The sequence below is a fragment of the Rhincodon typus genome, chromosome 1 (assembly GCF_021869965.1).
Source record: "Rhincodon typus isolate 14 chromosome 1, sRhiTyp1.1, whole genome shotgun sequence".
NCBI lineage: Eukaryota > Metazoa > Chordata > Chondrichthyes > Orectolobiformes > Rhincodontidae > Rhincodon > Rhincodon typus.
Window position 1 is genome coordinate 113,663,208 of NC_063332.1, and position 16,740 is coordinate 113,679,947.

At 40.7% G+C, this 16,740-nt stretch overlaps 1 protein-coding gene across 4 annotated transcripts in view; it reads right to left on the minus strand.

The window, feature by feature from the left end:
• The window catches only part of LOC109921103 (synaptopodin-2), a 112,109-nt gene that overhangs the window by 47,289 nt on the left and 48,080 nt on the right, over positions 1–16,740 (minus strand). For all 4 annotated transcript variants that reach the window (XM_048595361.1, XM_048595352.1, XM_048595344.1 and 1 more), the window contains exon 2: positions 14,314–14,465. In XM_048595361.1, coding sequence (XP_048451318.1) covers positions 14,314–14,465 — 152 coding nt within the window. The remainder of the gene's footprint in view (positions 1–14,313; positions 14,466–16,740) is intronic.

Here is a 16,740-nt window from a genome sequence, read left to right on the forward strand (position 1 = left end):
AAAGTGGTGGGAACAGATAGCTCTGAGATCAATGCCAGGAGTAAGCAGTGGATGTAGTATAACTAGAAGTTCAATAACTGACATAAGTGGTCAAAATCAGCGAATACATTTTCAAATGCCATATCCTCATAACCAGCCTCAGATACTACTCATTACTATATTCTTACCACTCACTAACTTCTTTAATCAGGACTCATACATAATATTGTGGCCAAGCAGATATTGTGATGGTCACTGTATGATCTGAGACTGTGGTGAATGGGGAGTTTGAGTTTTAAATAATGGTGCTGAACTCGATCCAGGACAGAAAGAGCTTGTCTAAGTTCCAACCTCCCTTCCTTGCCCTCTATTTGCCCTCATCATGTTCTGCTTGCTCAGCTGCTCATTGCTTAGCTGGTGGCAAGGGCTGTCCCCTCATAGAGAAAAGATTACACAACATGCAGCAGACCACCCTGAATCTGGCAACCCCTCTGCTGAACAACGTATACTTCCTCCACAGCAGTCTGCAGAAAGGAAATATTGTTTCAGCGTGCCAAGGGGGTGGTCTATCACTTTGTGTGACAGCACAGTTTTCGTTTCATGCGTACTGGAGAGCCATACCATCAGTTGATTATCCTTGTTGCCTGATAGACAACTCTTTGATTTGCAAAATAGCACAAATTCAGATGGCGCAATTGATCACAGCAGAATGAAAGCATCATGAGTTATCTATCACCTTCAGGATTTGCTGCCTATGGTCATAGACCAGCTGGATGTTGAAGATCTGGAATTTCCTTCCCTTCCACCACATTACACAGTCAGTTAACAGCACCCACTAAGTAATAGAAAACTGCCAATGGCATCCTGCATTATGGAGAAGTCTACAGTCTTACAAAAGCCACATGCTCATTCTTCCTGTATAATTTGCTCACATTGGACTGAATCTTGTTTATTTGGAACTAATTGTAGAGGACGTCTGAAAGTGGGGGTTATATCCACTCGGATCAGGTTGGGCTTTCTCACACAGTTATGTTCTTCTCAGTTCATTGCATATACATGCATGGGGTAAAACTTCATGTTCTATGTGCAAGTGAGCAGGAGGTTTGTCCCTTACCAGGACCTTCCCAGTTCCAACTTCCAAGCAACATATTTAAGAGACACCAGACAGCACTTCACTTTTCCAGGCTCATCACTCTCAACCACCCAGAAATTGTTGGGGAGGCAAAGGCCTAGTGGTATTATCACTGGCAGTTAATCCAGAGACCCAGATAATGTCCTGGAGAATTCTGCCATGGCAGATGAATTCAATAATAATCTGGAAATAAGAATCTAATGATGACCATGAATCGATTGTCGATTGTCAGAAAAATTCACCTGGTTCACTAATGTCCTTTAGGGAAGGAAACTGCCATCCTTACTTGGTCTGGCCTACATGTGACTCCAGACCCACAGCAATGTGGTTGACTCTTAACTGCCCTCTGGACAATTAGGGATGGGTATTACATGTTGACCAAGCCAGCAACACCCTCATCCCATGAATGAATATATGAAATAAAATTTAAAAATGTCAGGGATTGAGTAAAAAGCAGTGCCACAATTTAGAGCCTCCCTAGAAGTTCACCTGAAGGCATTCCAAGAAGATCTTTTCCCTAGGGAAGGAAAAAGAGGCCATCCCGACTAACAGTAGCAGAGGTGGCTGTGTTGTTCAGTGCCTGTGGATGGCTCCCCTACCAGAAAAGGATGCATAATCATCCGTGCTCTGCCAAGGTATGTACCACTGACTACTCAATGCTTCATGTCCCTGTGAGATAGCATTGTAAGCTTGACAATGCACAGGATTCTCACACACAAGAGATTGGGTGCCAGTCAACTCCAACAGAAGCCTCATGTGTAATCAATACATGTCACTTCTTTGGAGTTACCAATGTAGCACTTCTTGCATACAGTGGTACTGCCTCTCATACATTTGCCAGAATTCACAGTTAAAAACAGTAAAGAGCTACAACACTCAGCAGCTCATGCACCATCAGGTCACTAACCTTTTTGTCACACCTAGGAAACATACACATCTGATAGCTTTTTACCACAGGTTTGCATGGGACAAGGACATTATCACAAAGGATAGCTTCGGGATGAACACCTCACAGATATCTCAGGCACACATTGTCACATAATTATTTACTAATTCACACCAACTCTAGCTCTTTGGTAACATTGTATCATCTTTCAATTAGAAACCTTTAACTCCAAATATCCGTCATACCATATTCTTACTGCCAGTGGAGTACTTGGATGATTACAGCTCTGGGGAGTAACATCAAGGCAAACATCTTGCTCATGTGTTGATGCTAATGTCCCTTAGTGTTTCTCTCCATCAGCTGGAGAAAAATGTGCACAGAACTGGACGTTGTTGGAGAGGCAGTGGTGGGATTCGGGGTGGGGGCGTGATGCAGTGGTGCAGGACAGTGAATGCCCGACATTTGGCTTCACATCCATTTTCCATCCATTGCTGATCTGGCAGTAAAGTGAGAGGAATGTATCTGTGCTGAAGGGGAGCTTAGCTACCTATAGCCATTTAGCGAAAGAAAAATCCTCCGAGCAGTTACTGCCAGCTGCATATCAAACAGCAACGTATTAATAAATTCTGGGTTAAGGGTGGTAGCTCATGACAAGCACAACTCTTTGTGGTTTTCTCTGCAGTCTCCAGACCCGACACCCAAGCAGGGACCAAAAGAAAAAGAACCTCAGCTCCTAGGTTGATCTTTATCAAGCCCTGAACAGCACTCTGCCCTTCACTCCAGTCTGTGCAAGGGTGAGGAGGAGGCATTGGCAGTACATCGTCTGAGCTGACCAACTGTTCCTCCTCAGAGTTCTGCTTCATGGTGCTGGTAGAATCGCACGTTGTGTCTGAGGTTTGTTTTTCCATTTACTTTTGATCAGGCCTGGGAATTCTTTCTGGAGGCTGCTTAGAAAAACACCAAGATTTTCTAATGTCCTATGTTGCTACCCTTACCCAAGATTTTCTTTTAAGATGTCATTGTTTGATGTGCAGCTGGGAGTACCAGATTGGAGCTTTCTCTCCAAATGGCTGTAGACATACAATCTTCCTTTCCACAGAGGCGTACTCCCCTTGCTCTGTTGCCAGATTGGTGCCTGCTGCTCAAAGGAAGCCAAATGATGTACGTCTAACACCATCCTTCTGTCTGAGTAGCTTTGCAGTGGTTGTGTGCATTCTTTGATAGAAGGTGAGAAACATTACTAGACATTGGTACATGAGTACTTCGCCTGCATTAGAAACAGTTAGAGATGTCAGTCCCTGGAGCTATGATTGTCTGTGTGTATTATTCATAAGAAGAATGTGGTATGGGGAAAGTCAGGTGTTACCAGCTTTTGAATGAGAGGTGTTGTCAAACAGCTACGGTTACTAAAAAAAAACAGGAAGTCATTATATGATGTTTCTGCCTGAAATACTTATGAGGTCTTAGTCATATTGCCGTCTTTTGTGATGGTGTCCTTCTGCCATGCAAGCTTTTGGGCACCTGTCAGATGTGTATATTCTCCTAGTTGTAAAGAAAGGTCAATGAGCTGTTTTTTTTTTAATTCATTCAGAGGATGTGGGCATTGCTAGCTAGCTTTCATTGCCCATCCCTAATTTCCCAGAGGATAAGAGTCAACTACATTTCTATAGGTCTGGTGTTACATGTAGTCAAGACCAGGTAAGAATGGCAGTTTCTTTCCCTAAAGGACGTTAGTGAACCAGAGGGTGTGTGAGCTGCTGAGTTATTGTAGTTCCTTTTATGTTTTAAGTGTGAAGTCACAAAGATGTGTGAGAGACAGTATAATTGTGATGCAAAGAGTGTTAAATTATAGCTGCAATGAAGTGATAAATGTGATTAATCTGATGGAAATAGCTGGCCCCAATCTTGTATGTGGCAATCCTGTGCAGTGGTAAATTTATATGCCAACTCACAGTCACAGGAGCATGGTGCATTGAGTAGACAGTGGTATATAGCCAGGCAGAGCACAGCAGGTCATTCAGCCTCTGTGTTTTCTTGAGCTGATTACAGGAGCTAATCTCCACAGCCACCTTTTCTTTATTAGCTAATGGGATGAGGCTGTCGCTGGTTAAGACGGCATTTATTGCCCATCCCCAATTGCCCTTAAACTGAATGGCTTGTTGGGCTATTTCAGAGACTAGATAAGAGACAGTTACATTCCTGAGTGTCTGTGGCAGATTTCCTTCCCTAAAGGACATTACTGAAACGGATGGGTTTTTACAATCAGCAATGTTTACATGGTTGCCATGAAGCCTTCTTTTAATTCCAGACTTTTACTGAATTCAGATTTATCTAGAAATTGATGCCTCAATGGAGTCAGCAGGGGGCAGAACATCCTGATCAGCTGTCTATAAACTCTACAGTTTTAACCATCTGATACATGGAATAAATTGAGAAGAACATATGATACCCCTCTTCCCCAAAAAAATGTGGATGCACCTCCTGACCTTACTCTCTTCCACACTTCATCTCAAATTATCAAGATTCTGTCTATTATTCCTTACTGAGCTTCAGGAAGGGGAAGTGCTTCCTCAACAACCTGAGTGAATGCAGTCTCCTGCTGAGAAATCTTCTCTCCCTCCTCCTATATCCTCTTCATTGTTCTGATCTGCAAAACCACAGTTCATTTCCAAGTCATGCTGTATGTTAAGGGGACTGTCTAGTAGTACATTGATGGTTTTGAATCATGGACATGTGCAGAAGCCTTGAGGTCAGTAAAACATTTTTCAGTTTCCACCAAACCATTGCCTGATGGGATAGTTCTGCAATTTTAAGTCATGTTTGGCGAACCCGATAGAGGTGAGTTATTCACCAGAAAGCCATCTGTTGTGGTTGTGTCCTGGTCCAATGCCAGCCTTTGGAGGAAACCTGTCAGATGTGTATGTTCTAGTTGTGAAGAAAAGTTAGTGAGCTGATGGTAAGTGAGTGTTTGGTGTTATAACACTTGTAGAGTTATTTTTTGTTACTAGCAGAGTTGAGGAGAAGGAATGAATGAATGTACTGTATTTGGACTTTCAGAGGGCTTTTAATAAAGCCCACACAAGGTGTTAGTACACAAAATTAAAGCACATGGGATTGGAGGTAATATGCTAGCATGGATTGAGGATTATTTAACTAGCAGAAAGCAGACAAAAGGAGTAAATGGGTCATTCTCAAGTTGGCAGGCTGTGAACAGTGGGATTCTGCAAGGATCAGTACTTGGGCCCATGCAGTTCACACAGTTCTATATCCATGATTTGGATGTGCTGACCAATTATAATACTTTAAGTTTATAGATGATACAAAATTTGGTGGGAATGCAAGTTATGATGTAATGCAAAAAGGCTTCATGAGTACTTAGACAGGCTAAGGGATTGGTCAAGAGTATGGCAGATGGAATATGATGTGGATAAGTGCGAGGTTATCCGGTTTTGTGGGAGGAATAAATTATTTCTTAAATAATGATAGATTGGAAGGTGATGGTGTCTATAGTCACTGAAAACTTGCATACAGATGCAGTGAGAAATTCAGAAGACAAATAGAATGTTAGCTTTTATTGCAAGAAGAGCAAAAACTTCATTGTATAGAACCCTGGATTGCTGCCCTTAAGAAATGTGTAAAGTTCTGGTCTCCTTACCAAAGGAAGGATATACTTGCCATAGAGGGAATGCAACAGGTTGATTCCTGATGGCACTGTCATAGAATCCCTACAGTGTGGAAGCAGGTCCATGCCAACCCTCCAAAGAGCATCCCATCCAGACCCACCCCACTTACTCTATCCCTGCATTTCCCATGGCTAGTCTACCTAGCCTGCGCATCCCTGGACACTGAGCAATTTAGCATGGCCTATCCACATAAGCTGCACAGGTTTGGACTGTGGGAGGAAACCAGAGCATCTGGAGGAAGCCCACACAGACATGGGGAGAACATGCAAACTCCACATGGACAGTCACCCAAGAGTAGAATCGAACCAAGGTCTCTGGTGCTGTGAGGTAGCAGTGCTTACCACTGAGACACAGTGCTGCCCTGAGGAGAGATTGAGGAGACTGAGTCTATAGTCTCTCAAATTTAGAGGAATGCAAGGCAATCTCAGGGAAGTTTACTGAAATATAAATGGGAAAGAAAGATTAGATACAGAAAGAATGTTTCAGTCGCTGTGAATCTATAAACAGAGGACACAGTCTCAGAATAAAAGGCAAGCCATTTAGGACTGAAATGTGGAAAAACCACTTCACGCGGGTGATTCTTTGGAATTCTCACCTTAGAGAGCTGTGGAAGCTCAGTCATTAAGCAAGTTTAAGACAGGGATTGATAGATTTCTGTTTACTGATAATATCAAGGATCTGGGAATCAAACAGAAAAGTTACACTGAGGTAGATGATGGACCATGATCTAGAATGCCAAAGTGGGCTTACTTCTGCTCCCATGTTCCTACATTTTTATTGTGAACACTGAATATGTCTAGAATTCTCACAACAGTCAGAAGAAATGAACTAGTAACTAACGTGTAAGTGATTGATGATGCCTTTGAATAGAGCTGCTGGTGGGGGGAGGGGTTGTGTCTTTCCTGCTGCTGAGTATGTACGTAGCTTTGCAAGGCTATGAAGGGCATCAACAAAAACATAAGTTCTGACAGAAGAATTATTGAAATTTGGTGCTACAGATACTGCTCAAAGGTAATACCTCAGTAGCAGCAGAGACTTTGTTTGAATGATTAGTTTAATGTCTCATACTCCAAGGTTGCACCATGATTTAAATCAAAATCTAGTCAGAATTTTAATATTTTATAATCTTGATATACTTGAGAAATGTAAAAATGTGTGGAAAGCTATGAGTGCTAAATCTCTCTTGCATACATTTCTGATTTGCGTGCTGAGGCTACAGCTTGTCATGCAATGATAAGAGATTGTATTTAGACTGGTGACACAGAAAGGAAGTGCACCAATCAGTCAGTTGTCTGTATCAGGTAACAGGTTTCTAATTTAATTTACTAAATATACATAGAAGATGTAGAAACCATGGGTTAAAATTGCACCTGTGAAGCACTACTGAGTCAGGTATTCAAAATGGTAGCTCAGTGGTTAGTACTGCTGCCTCACAACACCAGAGACTTGGGTTCAAATCCACCCTTGGGTAATTGTCTGTGTGAAGTTTGCACATTGTCCCCATGTCAGCACAGATTTCCTCCATGTGCTCTGGTTTCCTCCCACAGTCCAAAGATGTGCAGGTGAGGTGGATTGGTCGTGCTAAATTGCCCATAGTATTGACGGATGTGCAGACTCGATGGATTAGCCATGGGAAACGTAGGATTATGAGGTCTGGGTGGGATGCTGTTGAGAGGCCAGTGTGAACTCAATTGGCCAAATAGACTGCTTCCAACACTATAGAGATTCTATGAAAATTGCTCTGTGAAACACAATTCAGATTTACAGCCTCTTCATAGTGAGCCAAACCAAAGTTAATTAAACATTAAAGAGACTGGAACCAAAAGGCAACTCAATTAAATTGTAAACAGGGATGTTGAAAAGTCAAATCTATAACTTCCACAATTATTACATTAACCTTTGAAGGAATTTTGATAATGTTAATACATAAGCAATAACAAATGCCTGTGAAGTGACACATACATTTATAATGAATTATAGGTTAAACCTTACTGTGTTAGTGAACAGGAATTCTATGGTATTAGCACAATTAGTAGGGCAACTTGTTCTTTTAAGAAGTTAAATTTCTACAGCAGCAAATGTTTTTGCAAATTCATTGTGGAAAAGTACTTTTTAGCAAATTTATCATCTTTTTATTATTATTTTGTTATGTTTTGAAAGTCAGTTTTTTCATAACATTCTCTCAGAGATGTTATACACACCTACAATTGGGAATTCATTGAAACTTGTTATTGCCAGATTTGAAGAAAGAAGAATAAATTATAATTCAGACTCTAAATGTATCTTAACAAGGTATTCAATTATGATTTAAATTATTAATTATTGCTGTGCAATTCTAGTGGCCGAATGTAAGAGTGAAAATTAACAATTACCTGTGAAAATAATCAAGTAAGAAGTCTTTATTCTCTTGACCTCAATATTATTGACAATGTTCAGAATAAATGTTTAATGACAGTCCTGACATGAAGAATTCGATAAGGAAGCAACATGCCTGATTCCTAGCTGCCTACATTAACGAAAAAGTCAGGGACACTGCAAACAATATGCATTGACTTCCCCCGTCAAGTATTCCAATCTGTATTTTCATTGGATGAGATTGCGACAGTGGAAAGCTCCAAAAAGAGATACTGTTTAAGAATAGAAAAGTCACCTTGGGGTGTACTTTTGGAGCAAAATAGGTGGGGCTTTAATTTTCTTCCAATTCATGCTACAACTTACTCAGAAGTATTTGATGCCCAGGAGAAGTGTGAGAAATGTTAAATATTCACTTTCCTAATCTTGACACCTATTATTTTGACAAGCATAAAAGCTCAGCTCCTTTTAGAATCTGTAACATCAGTGTTTTCATCGATGTTATTTCCCTCCACCCTCAATTTTCTACTGTCAATCATGGCCAACTCACATGGTCTCCCCAGCTCAGAGAGTGAGATGACCTGGCCTACAAATTATTCCACTGCTGTAATGCAACTTTACCAAAGGCTGCCAACTAATGTAATTTGAATCACATGAGTTGAATGATGCCATTTCTTTCTTGTCCCTATGAGTCGGAATATCTTGTTTCCACATGGTTCTCCACCTAGTGGCCTGGATGTGAAGTAAAACAGCTTTCACAATGCAGCAAAGGAATGATTTTGTTCATGATGTGAGGAATTGAAAGAACTTTTTTTTCAGCTATGAGGGTCACAATTCCTAACTTACCCGTGCCCATTGCAATCAAACTGGACAACACATGCATGATTATGGCTAATATGTCTCCAGAGCTACTCCTGAATGTTGTTGGTGAACTTTGAAAATAACCAGGTGCACTGTTTATAAGCATATTCCACAATCCACACGTACCTTTAAAGGGCAAATGTATCTTAAAGGGAAACTGCACAAAGAATTGTGGAAATACAAACATTTGGAAAGTTAATATCTGGGCAAAGGGACCCATAGTAATGGATTTGGCAGTGGAGGCATTACTGTTGTAGGTGAGCAAGACAAGAAATGTCATGGTCCCAGTGGAATGCTAGAGACCCAGAGGACCAAGCTCAGAATGGAGAGGTGAGGGAGCAGGTAGCATGGATGGTCAACTCCCAGAGTCTGGGACCATTGACTGGTTAGCACGGCCACAAAAGGTCTACAGACATTGTATAAGTACTCAAAGTAACATGTGATCTCCTATTCCTCACACCACCAACCTCTCACAAAGCTCAATGTATCATATCTCATCACTGATCTACTGGCAGTACCTGATATGCAGGAGTCATATCTTATAACTAGATATCCAACCTACAAATGCTCCCAGTCTCATACCCACTTCTCACTGCTTCCACATGCCTCCAGAAATTCACCTGGCTATTTCCCAAACACCATCCATCAGAAGAAGTGATATTCTTCCCTCTTCTCTCTGTTGCAGGACAAGGTGGTGCATCAATAGAGGCAAGCAGAACATACTGGAGATGGACTAGGACACCAGCATCTCGTGTGCATTCATGAGAGCTGTGGCATCAGTGACACTGCAGATATTGAGAATGGTAGTGTGTTCCTGCTTTAGGCTCCTTCTCAATTCCGAGCACAGAGTAGTCTTGAAACCTGCCATGGTGTGTAAGCTGCTGATGTTATGACCTTGACCTTTTTGTCTTCCACCCAATACCATTTAACTCACGTAAATCTTCCTGCTTTCAGACTCTGCAAATAAAGTATAGTAACCTCTCTACCAAGTACTTTTAAGTATTAATTATTTTTAGCTCCATTTTCCTATCCTTCCTTCATATTTAGACTTGAGCATTTTCTCAATGAGAGATGTTAACCCAACTGGATCATAACTGTCTGCTTTCTTGTCTCCCTCCTTTCTTGAATTGATTGTTACTTTTACAACTTCCAAATGACAGGTATGTTTGCAGAATCTAGGGAATTTTGGTAGATCATAACCAATACCTCACTATCTCTGCAGCCACTTCTTTTAAGACCTTAGAATGCAGATCATTGTGTCCAGGGGACTTATCAGACTTTAGTCACTTCAGTTCACCCAATATATTTTCTCTAGTGACCATGTTATGACCAGGTGAAGAGGGCTGAATCAGCTCCTCTTTTTTCCAATTTCTGCAGTTAGTCGCAACAAAAATTTAATGATATTTTTAGCACACAGCCATGCCTCACTCTGATTAAACTGTAGTTAACTAGTGCACCAGAAACATCAAGGAAACAATTACAGGATTTTTTGAGTGAAAGAAGGAGAAATTTTGTTAGTTACCAACTCTGATTAAAATAATAAAGATGAGACATCAGACACACACACTCAAACAAAAGTCCAAAGTTTAAAAGGGCATTATGTCCAGTACAAAAAAAGATCAAAGAAGATACTGTCTAAAGCCCTTTGGGTGTCCTGAAGGTGTAAGATGTCAACCTGAAACCATGATTGATAGTGATGCCCTGGAACAATAACAGCTGTGAATATCACAGGTGTCTTTGAGATCTCAGCATTCAGATATGTCTCAAATTTGTGTCGTCAGTACTTGCTTTGTCCCTCCTAAGCGAGAGCTTCATCCAGGTCTTCTGCTCAAAATCCATCTCTAATATGTGAAACTTACCTCACAGCTGTAAATTAAAAACAGGACATATGACACCTGATTGGTTTCAGTCTTTTTTGGTAATGGGTTCATTTTGGTTCAGATTGTTTTCTGTACTCTCCATTTAGTTTAACAATGTTTTTCCCTCTTAAAACCATTACAGTCAATGAAAGTCTATTATTAAAATCAGATGATGGAATTTTACAACTAATAGTCCATATTTTACCACAATCGTGATGCCATGATTGCTTTACATTCCTCCCAAATGCCTCTTAATTTCCCAATATTTTGGGAGTGCTTTTTATTCCTTATACTGTGAAACAGATACAAGAGGTTTCTTCAAAGTGTCTGCCTTTCACCTATTTCTGATAATGAATTCTCATAGCACACCCGTTAAGGATAATACACTGTAGCCATTTATTTCCTTCTTAAGTACTTGTAGAAGCTTTTACTATCTTTTCAAATATTGCTTGCTAGTTTTCTCTCATTTTTCACTTTCTGTCTCTCTTTCTCTTGTCATCTTTTACTAGTTTCATATTGTCCCAATCTCTAGTGTACCATCAATTAAATATTATCCTTAGCTTCCTTACTTAACTTATTATTAACTTAGTGCTTGGTGCATCCATCTGTTGTTCTTTTTTTCTCAAATGCAATATGTCTTTAATAGTTAAGAACTATCCACTTAAATGTCTGCCACCCCCTCTCTATCATTTAACCTTTTAATCTATTTTCCTGTTCCACTTTAGCCAACTCTCTCTTCATCATCTGTAATGCCCTTCATTTAGGTTTATAATTTTAGTTTCAAACTCACATTTCTCATCCTCAACCCAAATGTAAAATTCCATTATGTTATGATCACTCTTACAGTAAAGACAGCATAATTTTATTCTTTTGTATTTTTTATTATGGACTGACATTGGAAAGACCTGTTTTAAAAACCAAAGATTGTTAAAGGATTACTGCAGATTTTAAAAGCAAGCAATCTGAAATTTGTTGCAAGCATGGTTTATACAGCTGCTGGATTAGGTAGTAGTAGAAGAGGGTACAGATGAACTGAAGCCAATATGTACAAATGGATATTCAACCAACAACATGCAGCTGATAGATCTGTGAAGAAGTGACCAGTTATCAATAACAAAGACAACACAGTGTGAAGCTGGAGAAACACAGCAGATCAGGCAGCATCATAGGAGCAGGAAAGTTGACGTTTCGTGTCAGGACCCTTCTTCAGAAATGGGGAAGAGGAAGGGAGCTGGGAAATAAATAGATAGAGGAAGGGTGGGGACAGGGAAGGTAGGTGGGATGGTGATGGGTGAGTGCAGGTAGGGAGTGGTGGGGATTGGTCAGTGGGATGGGTGGGGCGGATAGGTGGGAGAGAAGATGGACAGGTTGTGTCAGGTCAAAGAGGCGGGGATGATTCAGGTGAGTGTTGGACATGGGATGAAGCCAGGGTTGAGGAGATTTTAAAACTGGTGAATTCCATGTTTAGGCCATTAGGCTGTAGACTCCCAAAGTGGAATATGAGGTGTTGCTCCTCCAAGTTTGTGGGTGGTGTCATTGTGACACTGGCAGAGGCCTGGGATGGACATGTCACCCAGGGAGTGGGAGGGGGAGTTAAAATGGTTGGCGACCTATCACCATTCCACCTACATTCCCCAGCCCCACCCCTCCTCTCTCTATTCATTTCCCAGCTCCCTTCACCCACCCCCTTTTCTGAAGAAGGCACCTGACACGAAACGTCAACTTACCTGCTCCTATGATGCTGCCTGGCCTGCTGTGTTTCTCCAGCTTCACACTGTGTTATCTCTGACTCCAGTATCTGCAGTTCTTGCTATCAATAACAAAGGCCTTCTACCTGCCAACAACTGTGTGATTAATCCTTAGATAGCTGAATACCTTGGGGCTATGTGCAAGATGGGAAGAAGTTATTTGATCTCTACCAGCTCACTGTTTTCTGCAGTGAATGTCATTTTAAGCCTGAAGAAAACCAGTTATTTTTCTTTCAGCAGTTGAAAGCTGTGCCTTTAAATTAACAAATCAGAGACCTTTGAAGTTTGAGTCAGCCACCCTATGCCTCCTGCAAACCAGTGAAACTATCCACTGAAGGAAGACTGAGAAACATCTTTCTTAATAGCACAAGAGCCATCTCAGCAGATCCTATGAACAGAGACCACTGAACTGCTTTCCAAGTTTTCCCTCCATCTATAGCATCCATGTTTGTTTTCCTGTCTGTGTCTGCCTCTGTGGGAATGTAAGAGCGGGAGTTTAAAGGGGGTTAGATTTTTAACTAGTAGACTTATATGCCAATTTGATTACCTCTAGCGTCAATTTACTTGTAATGAATAGTAATTTGTATTAAGTATAAAAACTTGGTCTATGCTTTCTGTCAATCTGGATCTGGAAAGCAGGGAAATTAAAGAATAAGGCATACTTCTATAAAATGTAGCTGTTGTGATGAGTCCGGAAATAGTGAGGCTTGATTTCCATTATGCTGCCCCAGTGAGGCATAACATTACGAAGAAGATGCTTTATGATGAGGCAATTAATGAGTCTGGTTTAATTACACACTGCTTAGTCTAAAACAGATTCACTGTTTGGTTTCAGAACATGTTGTTCCAAGAAACTGTTCTAAATGCACTCTATGAACTCTATAAAAGATTTAACTCTGGACCTTTTTGGGCATGTAGGAGAACATTGAATGCATGCCAAGATGCTGACTTTGGCCTGTCAGATAGCTTCCTGTCACTGTTAATGAGCATAGAGGCATCTGACTCCAAGTTGGCAGAGAGAATGGTACAGATCTTGAACTTTCCTCAGCCTCCTTTATCTCCCTGTCCAGCTGCAGATCGAGAGGCCCTGCCAATGCTGACTCCGTATTCAGTACAGAGTTTTTATATACAGGTAACCTAATCTATGTTAGCATCAAGCAGCATTCTCTGGCAAATGCAAAACTCATTAAATGATCACCAAAAAAAAATCGCAAGTACTTCCAGCCACGTTGCAATAGAAAAAGTTCCAAAAATTACTTGCCTTGCAACCAAGGTGTATGTGTCTGCAGGACCCAAATTGCAGCTTCACACTTCTATTTTGTTGACCAGAAAAATGTAGTCTCTACTGGACATTTATTCCCAAAATTTGGGACCCTGATGTTACATCAGCTGGCTGGGTGTGTGATAACACTATAGCATCAAATCAAAGTCATTCATCACATCTGCATGTACACATATCTTTGCAGAATGGTGCACAGATGTTGGCTGTTGGTGCATCATGCTCCTGGGAAATATGGGTAAGCATCTAGCATTATAATTAAACTGAATTTCATGGCCATTATTTTCAACTTGGAAGTATAACCTTCAACCACATGAGCTGTCCAGTTTCAACTGTAACATCTGTAGTATGGAAAGAATTTGATTAAGTTGAGGACACCTCAATAACAGCATTCCACATAAACTAGATGCTTTAGTGAGTTAATGATTGACTAAATTGTTTACTTCAATGTTGAGTTCTATTATTGTAAAATGTACACAATAGAAGTGCTAATAAATAAATAAATGTTTTGGTTTTCAGTGTAAATAGCCCTACCTTTTAATCAGGATTTGTAGATTTTCACTGGTCCCGTCAATCAACTGCATGGCTTCTGAATGGGTTAATTCTGAACAAGGTTCACCGTTGATTGCGATCATTTCATCTCCCTCACATAATCCAGCTCTGCAGGCCTTACTCTTCTTCCGAACCTAGGATCGTGACAAACACACACTAAACCATTTTGGCTCGAAAACTGCATGATTTTACAATGCTGTTGGAACCAAGCAAAGCACTATTTAAGAGGACATAAGTAGTTCTTTACACATACTCAGCTAAATTTTCCCATTTGTAGTTTAATTGTTTTGAACAGTGAGTTTCTTGGCTTCTGGTCCTCTGTGACTCAGAATGTCATTTCTCATTCAATCTTCCTTTTCTCACCTCATTAATTATACAACAGGACTCCTTCATGGAACCAGGCAGCAAAAAGAGGCAGAAATAATTGCCACTGCCAGACCTTGCAGTTATTATGCTGCTGGTACAATGTTTAAACCCCAGCACTTTAGATGCTGCAAACCACAAATTGCTCCTTACGTTCTGGTGTTCGACAATTATTACTGAGGGAATGGCCCAAAAAGGCAAGCTAGCTCCCTGCCTTGTGGGTGGAAACCTGGAGGTGCTTGTGGTTGGGGTCATGGAGAGGAGCACTATCCTTTTTGTGACATATGGCCAAAGGAGGCTATGCCACCAGACTCATCCGACCTGCCCACAGATAGGGCTGGGTCAGTGCCATGTCCTGGGTTAAACGGCAATCCATCAATGCTTCTTCTTTCTGCTAATCTATACTCATAGGGCAGCACTCTCTCTCACTCTGCCACTGCACACACTTCTCACCAAGGCTCATGTGCTCCAACTCTCACTACTGCATGCATCGTGTCCACTTAACAACTCTCACTCGCTTCATTCTCACAAACTACTAACCTTTACTGCCCTCTGTTCTTCCTACACACTCACTGGGGACACCTCACCATTTCTGCTGCTCCTGTATCACCATTAAACACCCTTCCATCTACATCTATGACACTCAAACGCTCCCTCTGCCTCACTGCAGGAAGCATTGGTGACAACCCAGGCTGAGAGAGCCAAGACTGGCAAGGGCAGCGGACGTACATTTAGTTATGTATGTATAGGTGTCTGTGTGTAGTATGTTTGTTTATATTTATAAAATAAATATGTACACATATTTAATTATTTACTAAGAAATGATTATTTATTAAGAAACCAATGAAGCACTGTTTTAAAAGGACAAAATAAACAGGGAGATTAAAGACATTAAAGACATTAAGGGTATGGGGAAGAGTATGCATATGGTGTTGAGAAAGAAAATTAGCCATGATCGTACTGAAGGGTGGAGCAGGCTGATGGGCTGAGTGACTTATCCCTTAGTCCCATTTTCCACCTTTCTATGAAATAAGGTTCTTTACTTCTTTTGGTAGTAGATCTGGCCAGATAGAAGCTTCTCACTTAGTCTCACATTTGGGATCGACAACACAATCACAGTACAGCACTGTTAATGTTTTGACCCCTCATCATCATCATCTTCATTAATAAGACTGAGTCTTAGTGCAGTGAATTTAAAATCCTTATACTTCAAATATAGATTCCTCCTCCTGTCTTATGTCCTCTCCAATCCCTTTCCATACACTCCATGAGTTCTGACTGCTTTTCAGTATGTCTTGCCTTCCTCTCATCTACCACTGGTGATGCAGTTTTAGCGTTCTTCTGTAGAACATCACCCACTTTACTTGATTCTCTTTTTTCAGTCCCTGCTTTTGAGAATCTTCCAAAAGTTAGGTCTTTGAACCACCCCTTCACTATCACTTCTGTCTTAGGAGTTTTTCTCCAGTTGACGGCATTATACACGACAAAGTTGCTGTGAAAGCCATGAAATGTCACATCCATCCTCATCCATTTGATATCTTAGTGAATGTTATCAATAAATTCCTACATTATTTAACTATAAAATACTTTCTGCCTTTCACAGAGCAAGGCTAATTTCATTTGATTGGTTTAGATTTTTCAAAGTTTTGACTTATTCTGTCTTTCATAATGTGCTGCAGTAATTTTTCAGCTGTGAAAATCCATTTCAGCTTATTCATTTGTTTGGCTTTTATTATTCATTCCTATCCTTCTATTTGCACTAAAAAAAATGCGTTATCTCCCTTTCTCCAATCTGTAGACATTCCTGTGTCTTTCATAACAGCCCATTGAGAAGACTGTGAAAAATATCTTTATCTAGCTCTTGCATATTCTGATCTCCTGCGAATGGAAGAATTAAATTTGATTTTAATTATTCCAAACCTCTAAGTTTGCTAGAATAATTGGTGGAGGAGAGTAGAGGATATAACTTAGTACCCAGCTGTGAGACAACAAGGTGCAGGGCTGGATGAACACAGCAGGCCAAGCAGCATCATAGGAGCAGAGAGG